This window comes from Anopheles gambiae, chromosome 3 (assembly GCF_943734735.2).
Source record: "Anopheles gambiae chromosome 3, idAnoGambNW_F1_1, whole genome shotgun sequence".
Lineage (NCBI taxonomy): Eukaryota > Metazoa > Arthropoda > Insecta > Diptera > Culicidae > Anopheles > Anopheles gambiae.
In genome coordinates this window covers 7951744-7964835 of record NC_064602.1, presented here as the reverse complement: position 1 = coordinate 7964835, position 13092 = coordinate 7951744, and the positions used below count along the sequence as shown (strand labels likewise).

Genomic DNA, 13092 nt, shown 5'->3' with positions numbered 1-13092 from the left:
CAGTTTTATTGACATTATCGACACGCTTTTATGCTCCTATCAAAACATCAAAGAAAAACAATGATGCTTTCTGTGGTGTATGGCAATGTTAAATAATGGCGTGATGAATGGGTATGGTGTGGGTGCCACGTGTGTGCCGTTGTTTGAGAGGTGCATTTAATTGATTTTAAATGTGGCTGGTTGACTTTAGTACTTAACATGAAAGATCAATAAATAAGGTTGCATAATGAAGAGAGCTGATCATTATCCTACATTGTAGGAATACACAGACGGCTTTATATTACAATTTTGCAAATTTTGTAATGAGTGCTTTCGATACGATATCGATGCAGGTTGTGCTGCAATATTTCGATTTCACTCAGTGCTTTCAAACCACTTCATCACGCGGTACACGATTGGAAATTGGAATTGAAATTCCACCTGCAGGTTAGAATGCATAATTCATGCAACATTGTTGGACGCCTAGGGGCGCCCTATTTTACAACGCACCAATCTAACTCCGTATCATTGACCTCAATCTTGACTTGACAATTATAACTGCTGGTCACGCATTTAACTAATCCAATGTATTTCTCATTATTTCAGGTGGTCTGTGAAAGTGTGGTCCTGCTGCTGAATTTTGATTACGCTTGTCCAGCAGGCCTGCAAGTAACGTGTCGTCTAGTCTCCTTCGGTGAAGCAAACGAAGGACCTGTGTTAGTAGGTCGTCGCCAATACCGGACATGAGTGCTAATCGACAGCCGCCATCGGCATCGATTCAGCAGTAGTTCCCATTTCCTGTATTTGTGTGTGTGTGTTTGTGTGTGTTTAGACATTGTTTTCCCAACCACAAGAGGTACAGAAAATCAACACATCCTTTCTCGGCGTGCAAGTGAGTTTGAATTCGTCGGTTGGGCAGAAGATGATGTCCCAGCATCTTAATTCGATGCTGGAGCACCTCAAGATGGGTTCATTGATGAGCAAGAATAGCTCGAGCGGTAAGCAGCCGCAACAGCAGCAGCAGCCGTCGCAGCAGCAGCAGCCGCAACAGGTTGTACCATCGTCGTCCGCCAACGGGACCATTCCCGCCGGTGCGAATGGCGCCCCCAATGGTAGCTGTGCGAACAACAACGTGCACTGCAACCATCACAGCAGCCCGGGCGCAACCCACCACAATAACAACAACAATACGAGCAGCGTCAACCACAACAACAACTGCCAGAACGGTGGTCCGCTCGTGGCGAGTGGCAAGGTGGCCGCTGGTGGTGGTGGTGATACGCAGACCGTGCTGGTAACGGAGCGGCGCGAAGTGGCCGAAGGTCGCGAAAGCAGCAAGGGCAACCACGTTGGCGAGGAACGGCGCGGCTACGATATGTCACGGAAGCGGTGCAGCATATCGGTGCAGCAGCACGGTACGGACGGGACGGTGGTGCGGACCAACTATCGGGAGCTGTCGCCCGCTTCGCTGCGTATTCATCGCAAATCGTCGCACGACATCCGCAACACGCTGCTCGGACCGGACGGGGAGGTGCTGCATCTGCACGACCCGTCCGGTAAGGGTGGCGATGGGATCGCCAAGATGCCGGCCGTCGTCAAACCGATCAAGCTGAAGAGCCTTATCACCAAGGCGGAATCGTACGATACGATGCACGGCAAGGCGTCCGATGTAAGTAGCAAGTGTAGTGTGTAGGATGTTTGTTAATATTTATTGGAGAGCGGGAAGCTTTAACTGTATTCAGAATTTTCCTAGAAATTGCGAAATTGTCTAGGGTTTCATGCATCAAATATTCATCAATATTAAATCTAGATGATGGTTCTGTTACCAAAAAGCCATGCTTCAAAACATTGAATGCGACACTAAGTTGTTCTTCCATCAGCAAACGCCTGGAGCTATTTAACGCGTCTGCCACCATATCGTCAAAGGATTACGTATTTCCTTTCATTACACACGGAAGTTACATCGGGAGATCATCCTTCCACCTCCCACTATGCATATTTTTTCATTTAACGACTTTGCGTAAAAGCTTGCGCAAAGCAAACAACAGTGTCGTGGCATTTTTGTGCTATTTTCCTTCTGCTTCCGCTGACAAACAGGCCACAAAGTATCTTCCACCTTTCCCAACTTCTACCCAAGGCTCTAGGTTGCTGGCAAAACATATCCTGCCAGCTGGCAATGGTGTGTTTGTGTGTCTGTACAAACATGCAACAATTGTGGTATTGTCGATGAAAATTTATTATTTGCCCGATGAGCTTCCTCGGGTTCGCATCGGTCACTGGGTCTTGACACGAATGGTGGATTTTTCGCTATCGCCTGATCGTTAGCAGCTGTTCTGTGCACGATTCTGTTGACGTTCTTAACCCTTTACCGACCTTTCACGTCTTCTACCTCCTCAGCTGAACGTGGAAGTTCAGCCACACATAATCCCTCGCATCGTGCAGTGCTTTCACCACGTCTAGCGAAATTCTCTCGCATCGATCGAAACCGGTACGATGCGATGACGTAGAGTTTCACTGCTTATCTTCATCTGTGGCACAAACACATCAAGCGTAAGCGCATGGTCTAGGAATGGATGGACGGTACGGGAGGCAAAAGTGCTACCAAACAGCAGAAAAAGTCCTTCGCCATCCTTCCGGTAATGTAGCGATAATCGTTTCCGACACAAATATGCCCCGCGCGCACTACTGTCCGCATTAACGCTGCACGGATGGCGAGCTGCTTGGACGTGTTGGAAGTGGCGTTCGAAGAAGTGTTGATGAGGCTGCGTTGTGTATGTGTGTGTGTGGTTTGTTGTGTCGTTTCCCACGATGAAAGAGTTTAAAGTCCACACTGGGAGATCTGACCTCCGGCACAGTACCCTAATCACTGGCAGTTCGCTTTAAATCAACAACAAATGAGCTGCCGCCGAGAGAGCGAGGACGTTTAATTTAAATATTTTAACTTCAACGATCATCCAACAGGTGGTTTTGAAGCCGTGCCGTAAAATCTCAACCTTTTTGCTAACTTTAATTCTGACATGCCGGGGCCGGGATTAGTGCAAAAGTTCCTCGAAAACTTTACTTTGAAGATGGTGAGCACCCGACCACTCCTGCCGTACTCAAAATTCATCATGTCTTTTTTGATGTTCTTCATTTAAGTTCTATTTCCTTAATGAGAAAAAGTACTCGGTGTAGAAGTAGTGCTCCGATGAGAGTGGTATTTGGGCGATGAAAAACAACGCCGATGACACACCGAGCTGCTGCCGAGGGTGTGCGCAAGATAACATGAGTTGCATTTTAACTTTCGTTGACATCGGTGGGCAAAAGTTTTTCGCGCTACTTCGGGAGCTTCCGTCGAATGCTCCTTTTGCCGTTCGCCATGAGTGGAGAAATATGTTTTTTATGAGTGTGGGAAACTTGCTTTCCACATCCTTTCCGAGAGGCCATCGTTAAGTTTTTCGACGACCACGACGAAGCCTCTCTACTGACGACGATGATGGCGATGGTATTCAGCGGGTTTTTTTTATACATTGTAAGGTGTTTTTCTTGCTTTTTTAATTACTTTTTATGATCGTGTAGGTCAGTCGTGTTCCATTCCGGAGCTACTTGTGGAGAAACCCCCGATGGAACTGAATGCACTCAGCGGGATTCGTTTGTTTGTGTCCTCGTTGACACCTCTTTTCTGTGCGATGAGCGATTGGAAAAGGGAGAAAGTAAACGGTAAACGACAATGTGGGTCTTGGAATGGGAAAAGCGGGATAAAAATGAACTGTCTTCATTAATAAATTGCTTGTAGCAAAGGTTCTTGTGGATTTAATGGTTTAAGGTGGTGTGAATATAAAAAACATGGGGAATTTCTGGACTTGAATTCCTTACTGCTGTTGATAAAATTGGAAAATAAGCATTCACTGCTCGGACTGTTTCAGTAAGCAGCTTGTAAATACTGTCCTTCCCAATTCTCCGCGCTAACGATGTTACTAACAGCACCGTAACGCACCACAATGTCCTGATGCACTCCTTATTGTTTGTGCGATTTGCCGGTGTGGCAACATTATTTCCCATTTTTCCTCTACATTACCTACCCACCTACATTGTGGCAGCATGTAGAACGGTAAATAATAACCCCCTTAAAGAGTAGCGACAGTTATGCACTCTCATCGTCAACCGACTCAACCGCGGCCGAAGGTGAAGATGTCTATAAAAATGATGCTACGGCTTGCGGTTGGGCCAGTCACCAGTCAGGCAGCTCGATTTATATCGTCCACACGGTGTGCTTCTTTTCTTCGCCGCAGTACCATTTAAAGCTGTCGGGGTTGGTTTATTGCCACGCCGGGTGGGTGGAACCATCAGTGCTGAAGTCTTTGTCCCCTTGAGCCGCGCGCCACCGAGTGGTGTGTCCCGGTGCAAAGGACCACAAATGAATGGTAAGTGACTGTACTTGTCGCCATTCACAAGAGAGCGTCGAAGCGAGCGTACGCGGGGAGGAAGGAAGTCTCCCGGTTGCACCTGATGTTAAGAATCGCCCTGCGAATCGCACCTGGGAAGGAGACACCTAAGCACACCTTTTGTGACACACGTCGTCGTACCGGGCAGCAAAAAAGCAGTTCCGTCAAGCCTGGGGGGGGGGGGGGGGAAAGGGCAACTGACACGGGCCTAGCTGACGCTGCTCGTTTTACCGGCGGCGTAAACTTGCCCTGCCGCTTTGAACGATGTTTGCCGTGGGTTGATATGGTTGGCCGTTCCCTTAACCGGCTCCTCCGTGTCATAAACGGGCGTAATCAGTTTCTTTTTTCAAGCGTTTCGATGATACGGAGAGACGGATGTGTACCTGGTGGATGGTGGAACAAAAGCGCAGAGGATGGGCCTTGTCTGGCGTCACTTACACGATCCTGCTCCTGTGTTGTAATATGAGATGAATGCTAATTTCATGCTGGAATGGAAAATTTACAAAAATTGTGAAGGCTATGTTTTGGCATTGTAGAATTATTTGAGGGTTGAAAATCAGGTTTACAAGCTTGTCTGCGAGGAAATTCAGCCTAACTAACGTGCTTACACACGCAATCCTTATATTGTACGCGTACGTCAAGGTCGGGTGAGTAACTAAACAAGCTAAATTTAGAATTTCATAATGCTCCTATCGTCACTTTAAAGACATCCATAAAGACCAGTGCTTCTTCAGAAAGCTAGGAGATCTCTTGTTCAAAATTTAAGAGCCAACCTTCGGCCCGGTTGTATCCATATTCCATATAAATTCCTGGAAGGTATGGTCTAGCTAACCCCTCGATCGGATTTAATTAAAGCCGACATCGGTCGAAAGAGTTGGGTGCGCGCTCCTTTGTAACCTCCACAGCACGATAGTATTGATTTAAGGATATTGTCAATTTATAAGAACCTGTGAGCTTCTTCACTCAAACGTATCCTAACCTCCTCCCCGAAATAAGGGCTCTTATTGCTATCCACTTTTCCACGGAAATCCATTTTTCATCTTCCGATATGGCAATACACTCGCCTAAATATGTCATCCGTAGTATCCTTTTGAAGTTGAAAGTTTGTGCTTAAAATAATGGCAGGCATCTTCAAGGGATATTATCTCCAAAGAGCTCTCTACATGGACAGAGAGAGAGAGAGAGACTGAGGGTGGAAGTTTTTGAAAACTCTACTTCATCAATCTAACGGCTAAGACTATACACCGTACACCATTCGCTATCGGCATATGGGAATATGGTATCGTTTATGGCATCGACTAAGTTTATCTGTCCATCCAGAAATCGATGGCAATCGATAGTACCCCGATGCGTTGCAGCCGTAAGAAACTGAGACCCCCAAAGGATCGTTATAGTTTAGTAAGTGATTTTATTACTTCCTTTCCCTATCGCCGGCAACACACATCTTGCAGATAAAGTTGCCCATCGCAGTTGCTTTGCCGATAATAAATGAAGCAATCGATCGAATAAAGGCTCTGCCATGATGCTTTCTATTCTGGTTTGGCATCGATTTATGTGAGTAACTTTATTACCAATTATGGCTTTCCTCCCTCTCCCCCTTTCCTATATCGGTTCAATACTTCATTCATAATCGCTCAGAAGATCTGTCCGATATAGTTTCCAAAGTCCATCGCATCGCACGGTGTCTCGAAATGTCTGTCTGCCTGTTCGATGCAGAAAAGGGAAAACTTAATGCCACAATCGATTGACGTCGGCTTTCGAGGCATGCAAAATCTCTTCCAGTTGGGCGATGGAAGAGTTGCTCTGACCTACTGCCCGGTTACGCCAATCAATCAGATTAATGATTACCAATTGGATGAGTGGGACGAGCCACCAAACGATCGAGCAAGCGATGTGGAAATGATATTTTCCGAACGATTATATCGATTCCCACAAGAAGAAGTATGCCAACGAGTGGGAAAATATGTGTTCTGGCTCGCTTACGGTGAAAGCAATTACTGCACGAATGCTACCTGTATTATAGCTGCCTGAGCATGGTTTAAAATTAAATTAAATGCACGCCCAAGGAAGGAAGCAAAGGCTTCAGTTGTCCAGCTATTCGAGATTCATTTTGCTGGAGAACAATGCAACGAGAAATTCTTCCCCTTCTGGAGATGTTTCATTTACAATTTCTCTACAGTCTTTATTGTTTCTGATGATGAAGTCATCCCAGGTGCTCTAGGCATTGGAGCCTCCGTATTAAATGGCTCATCTACACCCAGCTCCACACTAGCCAAGGCAGGGGCAGGGATCACACTTATTATTGCAATCCGGTCACGGATGCTGGTTTCAGTTGCCAACGTCTTTATCAGAAACGGTGTCAGAGACCGGTACTCACCTATCCCCTCCAGGGACGTCTTAATCTGCTATTGGAGCGCTCCTTTTTTCCTTTCTTTTGTCTATGCCTGCTTGCTACCCTCCGCAGTGTTCTGTTTGCTTTCCTGCCGTGCATTGGAATGCTTACGTTAAGCTTTACTCCATTGAAGGATTATAGCGTAGTAGGAGTCCATGAAGCCCCGGGTCGAAAAGTCCAGGAGGATGCTAAAGATCTGTGAAGAAAGATTGCTGCTTTGAAGCAACCGTTCGTAAAGTAGCGCAAACGGATGACGGATGACTGTAGCACTTCTGCTTCTATTAGTTTGTTTACGTGTCAAATCAGGTTGGACACGTTAGATTAGACCATTTTTCACACCGTACTACTTCTTAGCCGTGGTTCACTCGTGATCTTTGTGTGCGTGCGGGTGTAACGATGACCCTGCTGGATAGCAGAGCAAGTGTTGGAAACCTTCCTTCAGGGACCGGAAGGTCAATGAAAGTATACTTAGCAGTAGCTCCCGGCAAAACGAAAAGTGTTGATGGAATCAGTAAAATGGCTCCATTTTTCCACGCTCAGAAGTTCCTCGTTCACAAGATGCTGGGCTCCAGTGGAGCAGCGTGTTGTAAGAGAAGAAATTTACTTTTATCTACCCGTTGATGCCATTTGCTTCCGCTATCGATAATCTACCATTCCGTGTTGGCGCAGATACGTACCGAGGACGTACGCTCGCTGAAACTCAAAAGCAAACGACGAGAACAGGGACACGGTTGAAGCGGTTGGGAAACGGGGAAAGAAAAATTATTATTATTGTCACTTCGCTTTACGTTTCGTTGTCGCTCTGCACAGACTTTACACCAGAGAAAACTCAACTCTTTCAACTCGCGGAAAGGAAAAGCTTGTGCGAATTGTCTTTTGCTTGTGCGCGTCAGCTTTGAATGGTGCGGAAAGCGTGATACCGCTTCTTGTTTTACATTTCTTTATTGAAGCGCGCAAAATTGCCTGTGCAGTGGGCCGCTAGCAAGAATAAGTTCTGACGTTGATCTGTTTAAAAGAAGCTCTCGCTATCGCGCGGGAGCTGATGCTTGGTTTTTGATCTTCGCGCAGCGCCTTGGCGAAGACAAATTTTCTTTCAGCTCCAAGCGATTATCGTGATTTCATGCGATACGAAATCAAAGAGGAGAGAGTAAAATTGCTTGGGAACGTTGTAAGAAAGGAACGGTAGAATGGGTCGGCTGAAATACCTTTAAACGAGCGTGCCTGAATGCTTGTCACTGGCTGGTTGACTGACGGGTAATAAATTGGATCAAATCAGTTACCTCTTGTTGGTGTCCAATTTGTACGTAGTTTATCTTGGGTTAATTTTAGAATGCCGGTAGGAAACGAAAGGAGATGGATGGATTTGTATTTATCGAATGGTAGCAATAGCTGTTTAAAAGACAAACCGCCTAAAGGTATGCAATGTTCAGTACAACACTATACTTTTGGAAGTGTTCCAGTTTCCTAGTTGGTGTATTTATAAATTTGGAAAAAATAGGGCAAGTTTTAACTATATTCTAGTAAAAATACTTCACCTATACACGATGTATTTTCCTGTTCGCTTCCCACATAGTAGACATATTGTCAAAAAACAATTTGTTTTCCTGTCGGCTGTTCGATTAAACACCCCAAGAGTATCATTCTATCGTTTTCCCATTATTTTTACATTACAAGATAACAAAACAGGCAGAAACAAAAGTAGCAACAGCGAGAACCTTTTGTATGTGCCAGCTCAACTTCCTCGTTGGCAAAGGCTTTACACTTCTTTTTGAAAAATTGAAAACAATCCTTCTACCTTACCACAGACATTGTCCCTTTTCTGCTTTTCTAGCTTATTACTTGATCGTGACGGTGGTTTTCATCCTTTGCCTTTGCTTCTCTTTTTGGAAAAGAAAACGGAACAGCAACGAGGGATAAGAAAATACCCACACTTCACCCCAAACAGCTTGCTTTATTCAATCGTGTGGCTCGGAAGGCGCCTTCCGCAAAAGCTCCCGCAAGATTTAAGGCATAAACCTTGTGAATGTAAGCTACGCTGGTTGTGAGAAGGTTTTTAGCCTTTTTACCTGTCGTTTGAGAGAAAAAAAAGAGACAGAACGGAACAAGCACTTCTCGTACGTAAAGTGGATGAAAAGTGACTGGAATTTAATGAGATTGTACTTAGGCAATTACCATACGCACTTTGCCGTCTGGCAGGCGATCCACCTCCCCTTACTGGTAGATGCTTAAGGAGATTTGTAATCATTTCGTGCACTTCCAAGCGCACACACACACACATATACATACACCGCCCAGCCCACGCAGGGATTTGTTTGACTTTGTGGAAAAGCGTACCGTGTTGCTGTGAAAGGAAGAGCAGTGTTTTTCTCCCCACATCCACCGTGGTACTGCTCGGTGTAATTCAATTATTTTCCCATGCCACGGTTACTCAATTTGTGTGGTGGAAACGCTTATGTTAATCGGAGAATTTACATGTGCCGCTCGATGGAATGCCGAATGAGCCGCGCACACAAGCCGGCAGAGATCGTGGCAAAGGCACTTGACGGTGATTCGGTCTTCATTGCCACTTTTCCATGTATTTGAACGCGCGATTGAAAAGCTTTGATGCTAAACGAGCATAACGAGTCAAAAGCGTCTCAATTGTGCTGCGCTGAGAAAGAAAAGGCCGCTACGGGTCCTTTAAAGCGTGCTGTTGTTTTAATGATCACTTTGAAATCGTTCAATAAATTTAAAATGCATTCAATAAAACATTACAGATTGGTGACTGCTTGCTGTTGGTGTGAATAAACATCGTAGGATCTGTGGGTTCCTTTTAAAGGAACACGTGTTTGAAGAAAACGAAGAAGGATGTAACATTTACAATGCTTTAGGGAATTGAATAAGTTTCTTAAGTTAATGTCATTTGGAAAGCTCACAATCAGTATGACTTGCACAATGACTTCAAATGAACATGAGCGTATGTGGAAAGGCGTCGGGTCCGCTAGACGCCCATATTCTAACCCCATAGAATGATAAGACAAACCCAAACAAAAGCAAACGATCGCTCCCTAGTCCCCTTTTGTCAAGTGATTTTCAAGTGTGTGTATTCTCTAGCATTATCCCTAAATGTTATACACCCCATACTGAACCCACCTCCGAAACTGGTTCCTTTTTCTTGGACCAGAATTTCAATCGCAAACTTTACGCCATCTAATCCGTACGGTGGTACGAAAAACTTTGCTCACACGTGTTCTGATGATGCTCACACAAAGCAGTGGCAGCTGATACTACTGCTGTTGCTGCTGCTGCTGCTTCTGCTTGTTGTACCATTGCAGCCCTGAGCATGACTTGAGTCTTAAGTAGCTATCTCTTGTCCACTTTAAGTTTACCGAGCCACTAAACGCTGCCTTTAAGGGTGGGTTGGTGGTTTGGATGGGGTTTGAAGGCGAACGATGCAGCGGACGAAGGTGAAGAGCATTTGCGTTGCATATGAGGTGATCAAATATTCATCATGAGCTGGTCTCATTATTTCGTTCCCGTGAGGGTTACTATCTCAGGGTGAAGGTTTACTAACGACACAAACACACCAAACAAAAACCTACAGCCGAAAGGCGCTGTGCGCTTGTCAACGGTTTAATATTTAAAGGCAAGTGCTTGATGTGGTTGTTTGGGGTTACAAAACTGTTTGTTTTATAAGAATTCATAACGTCAGATTCTAGATTATGTTAAAACATCTTATAACAATAAATAGAAGATTGCAACTTAAAGGTAGATTAAACCTTTTTTACACAAATGCGCCTCGCAGCACCCGGAAATTGTTTCACAATTCAATTCCCCATTCTTGCTAAATGTTTCCTACTTCTTTCCGTCTTGTTTTTTTTATCCTTTGCGTCGTTTAACTTCCTAGAAAGAGGATTTTTATTGTTGGCATTGAATCCTGTGCGGTTGCGGTTTACGAATTTGCATGTAACCCACGACCTTTCTCACTTTAAGTGCCGCTGTAGCATATCCTGCCTCAACAAAAGGCAAGTGAAGCTCGCGAAGCGGTAATGCTGCTAGCGAGAAATTAGATTGCTTCGGTTAGATAAAACCAAACGGCAAATGCGTCCGTGGTGTCTCTTCTAAAAAATAAATAAATAAAAGGCAAACACGTGGCAAGACAATCGTGCATTCAATCGATTTTACTTCAAATGGTGTAGCAAAACGCAAAAATTAAACGCAGCAAAGGGAAGTCATTTTCTGTGGGAGTTGTACCGGGTACAACGGTAGAAAGCCTGCTCAAATTTCACTTTTTGAAGCGTGTTTCGCAACGTAAATGACTCCTAAATCATTTTCCGGGGGCAGTAGCAAAACGATGGTTTTTCATTACCTTCGATTGTGGCTTGCGGTGGAGCATTAGGGGAAGAAAGTGCAAGAAATTGCTCCCTAATTCAGTGAAATGAAAATTTCATTTCATCCACGGTTGCGAGAAAAGGGGAAGCAGATGCTCGAGGAGATTGGAGGAACTGTCTATTATTTTATCTTTATTCGCAAATCGAAACCAAACGTCTAGTCGAACGGAAGGACACGGCCTAGCGCCGGTCTCTGCCGTTGGTGCCGTTAGACAGTCAATTTAAAGCAAGAAAACTGCAAAAACCATGAAAGATGATGTTTGACTTTTTGCTACAGAATGAATTGGGAGAGAGAAAACAAAGAGAGAGAGAGAGAGATTCCAATGCCTGTGATAGAACTTCCCGCAGAGGATGGTTTTAATTCTGTTAAAGATGGTTTAATATCATTGGAATTCTTCGAAACGATCGTCCAACATCCTCCCCTGCGATGAGGAGAAGAATGTTTGCCCTTACCGTACCGGTTGTGGTGAAAGTTGAGGTAAAAAGTATCACGGTAATTGCTACATCGTGGCCGAAGTCGAGGTCCTTTGTTTCGATGGGAATTTTTGCGCTTTAGCGCTATGCCTATCGATTCTTGGGCGCAATTAGTATTCTGCTGTGCTATTTCCAGAAGGATTATATGAATTGTGGTTGTGGAACTTTGTTGCGACAAGCCTTGTTAACTTATGTTCGATACTTTTGGGGCTAAGGGTATTTGGAAGCATTGTAATGAATATTCAAGGGAATTTCTTTCGAAGAAGGTTGGCAGAGTATGAAACGGTTTACCATGCATTAGAAGTTATTCGTATGCTTTGTTGTGATGTATTCAGTAGTATTATTAAAGCAGTAAAGCTTAATATAAGCAGCATAGACATATTTTTTACTTCATCGAATGCTATGCAACTGATATTTTAATTAATTTCTCAAACGAAACGTTCTTAAAAGTTATCGCCAGCCTTCCTGTTCTCAATCCTTTCCTGACTGTTGAGGCGCGTCCGCTTTACTTCAACTGTCATTGGAGTTGCTTTCAAATGCTAATCAACTTTACACTTCTCACCGGAGGAAATATTATTCATATCGCTCCTACAGTCAACAGTGCTGAAGTGGCTTCACTGCCGAGTATTTTATTCATGAACGACCCGGTATAGTGAAGCGCAAAAGTGCTGGAACCTGATCTTTAGCAACAGGTCAAGTTTGAACTTTTCCAAGACGGCAGAAAGGGTAAAGTGAGTGTGGCGAGTGTTCGGGTGGGGGAAAGGAATTAAAATGCAACCTATAAAACAGAATCAACAATATTGTGCTGTGATGACAGGAAGATTCCTCTTAAGCGATGAGTTGTCGCCCGTTCCGGTTGCGCGAAGTTGGTCCAGGTTCTAGTTGAACAATTTATTCAACTTAAGCGTGATCGTGAAGCGATGGAAATGGAACGAATGAAACGCGTTTTCCGTCTTGCTCGGGAAAATCGAGAATTTCTTACTCTCCCGGAGTGTTTTTGCTCATATTTCTTAGTAGCTTGTTTGCTTTGCTTGCTTAAAAGGGTTAAAGAATCTGAGCTAGGCAAAAACTAAAAGAAAGTTGCCATAAGTTGCCAGTTAGTCCCAGACTAACTCAAAATTATGTGAAATTTTTACCCAAAAGACATACTAAAATAATAATGTACACCAAATGTATCCTTTTTGGCGAATGCCTGATTAAAGGGGAAATAATTCTTCTCCTAAGGAATCATTTGGACTAAAATGAGTGAGATATCTTATATTTTTACCGAATCTCATACTAAATCCTAAAAGTTGACTTGCCTTTAGCAGTGTAACGCTTTTGTCTTTATATGTTTGTCCATTATCAGCAAATTAACCCCATTCAAACATTGAGTTCACCTCTGCTTCCCTTAAGCGAAATGAAAGTATTTCATCAGAATCGTATCTGAAGCTTCCTTGAAGCCTGGAGTAAAATC

The 13092-nt window shown here is 44.2% G+C and overlaps 1 protein-coding gene across 5 annotated transcripts in view; it reads left to right on the top strand.

Moving 5' to 3' along the window:
• The window catches only part of LOC1277726 (nitric oxide synthase), an 88146-nt gene that overhangs the window by 32167 nt on the left and 42887 nt on the right, over window positions 1-13092 (top strand). For all 5 annotated transcript variants that reach the window (XM_061656356.1, XM_061656358.1, XM_061656354.1 and 2 more), the window contains exon 3: window positions 586-1645. In XM_061656356.1, coding sequence (XP_061512340.1) covers window positions 902-1645 — 744 coding nt within the window. In that variant the 5' untranslated portion in view covers window positions 586-901. The remainder of the gene's footprint in view (window positions 1-585; window positions 1646-13092) is intronic.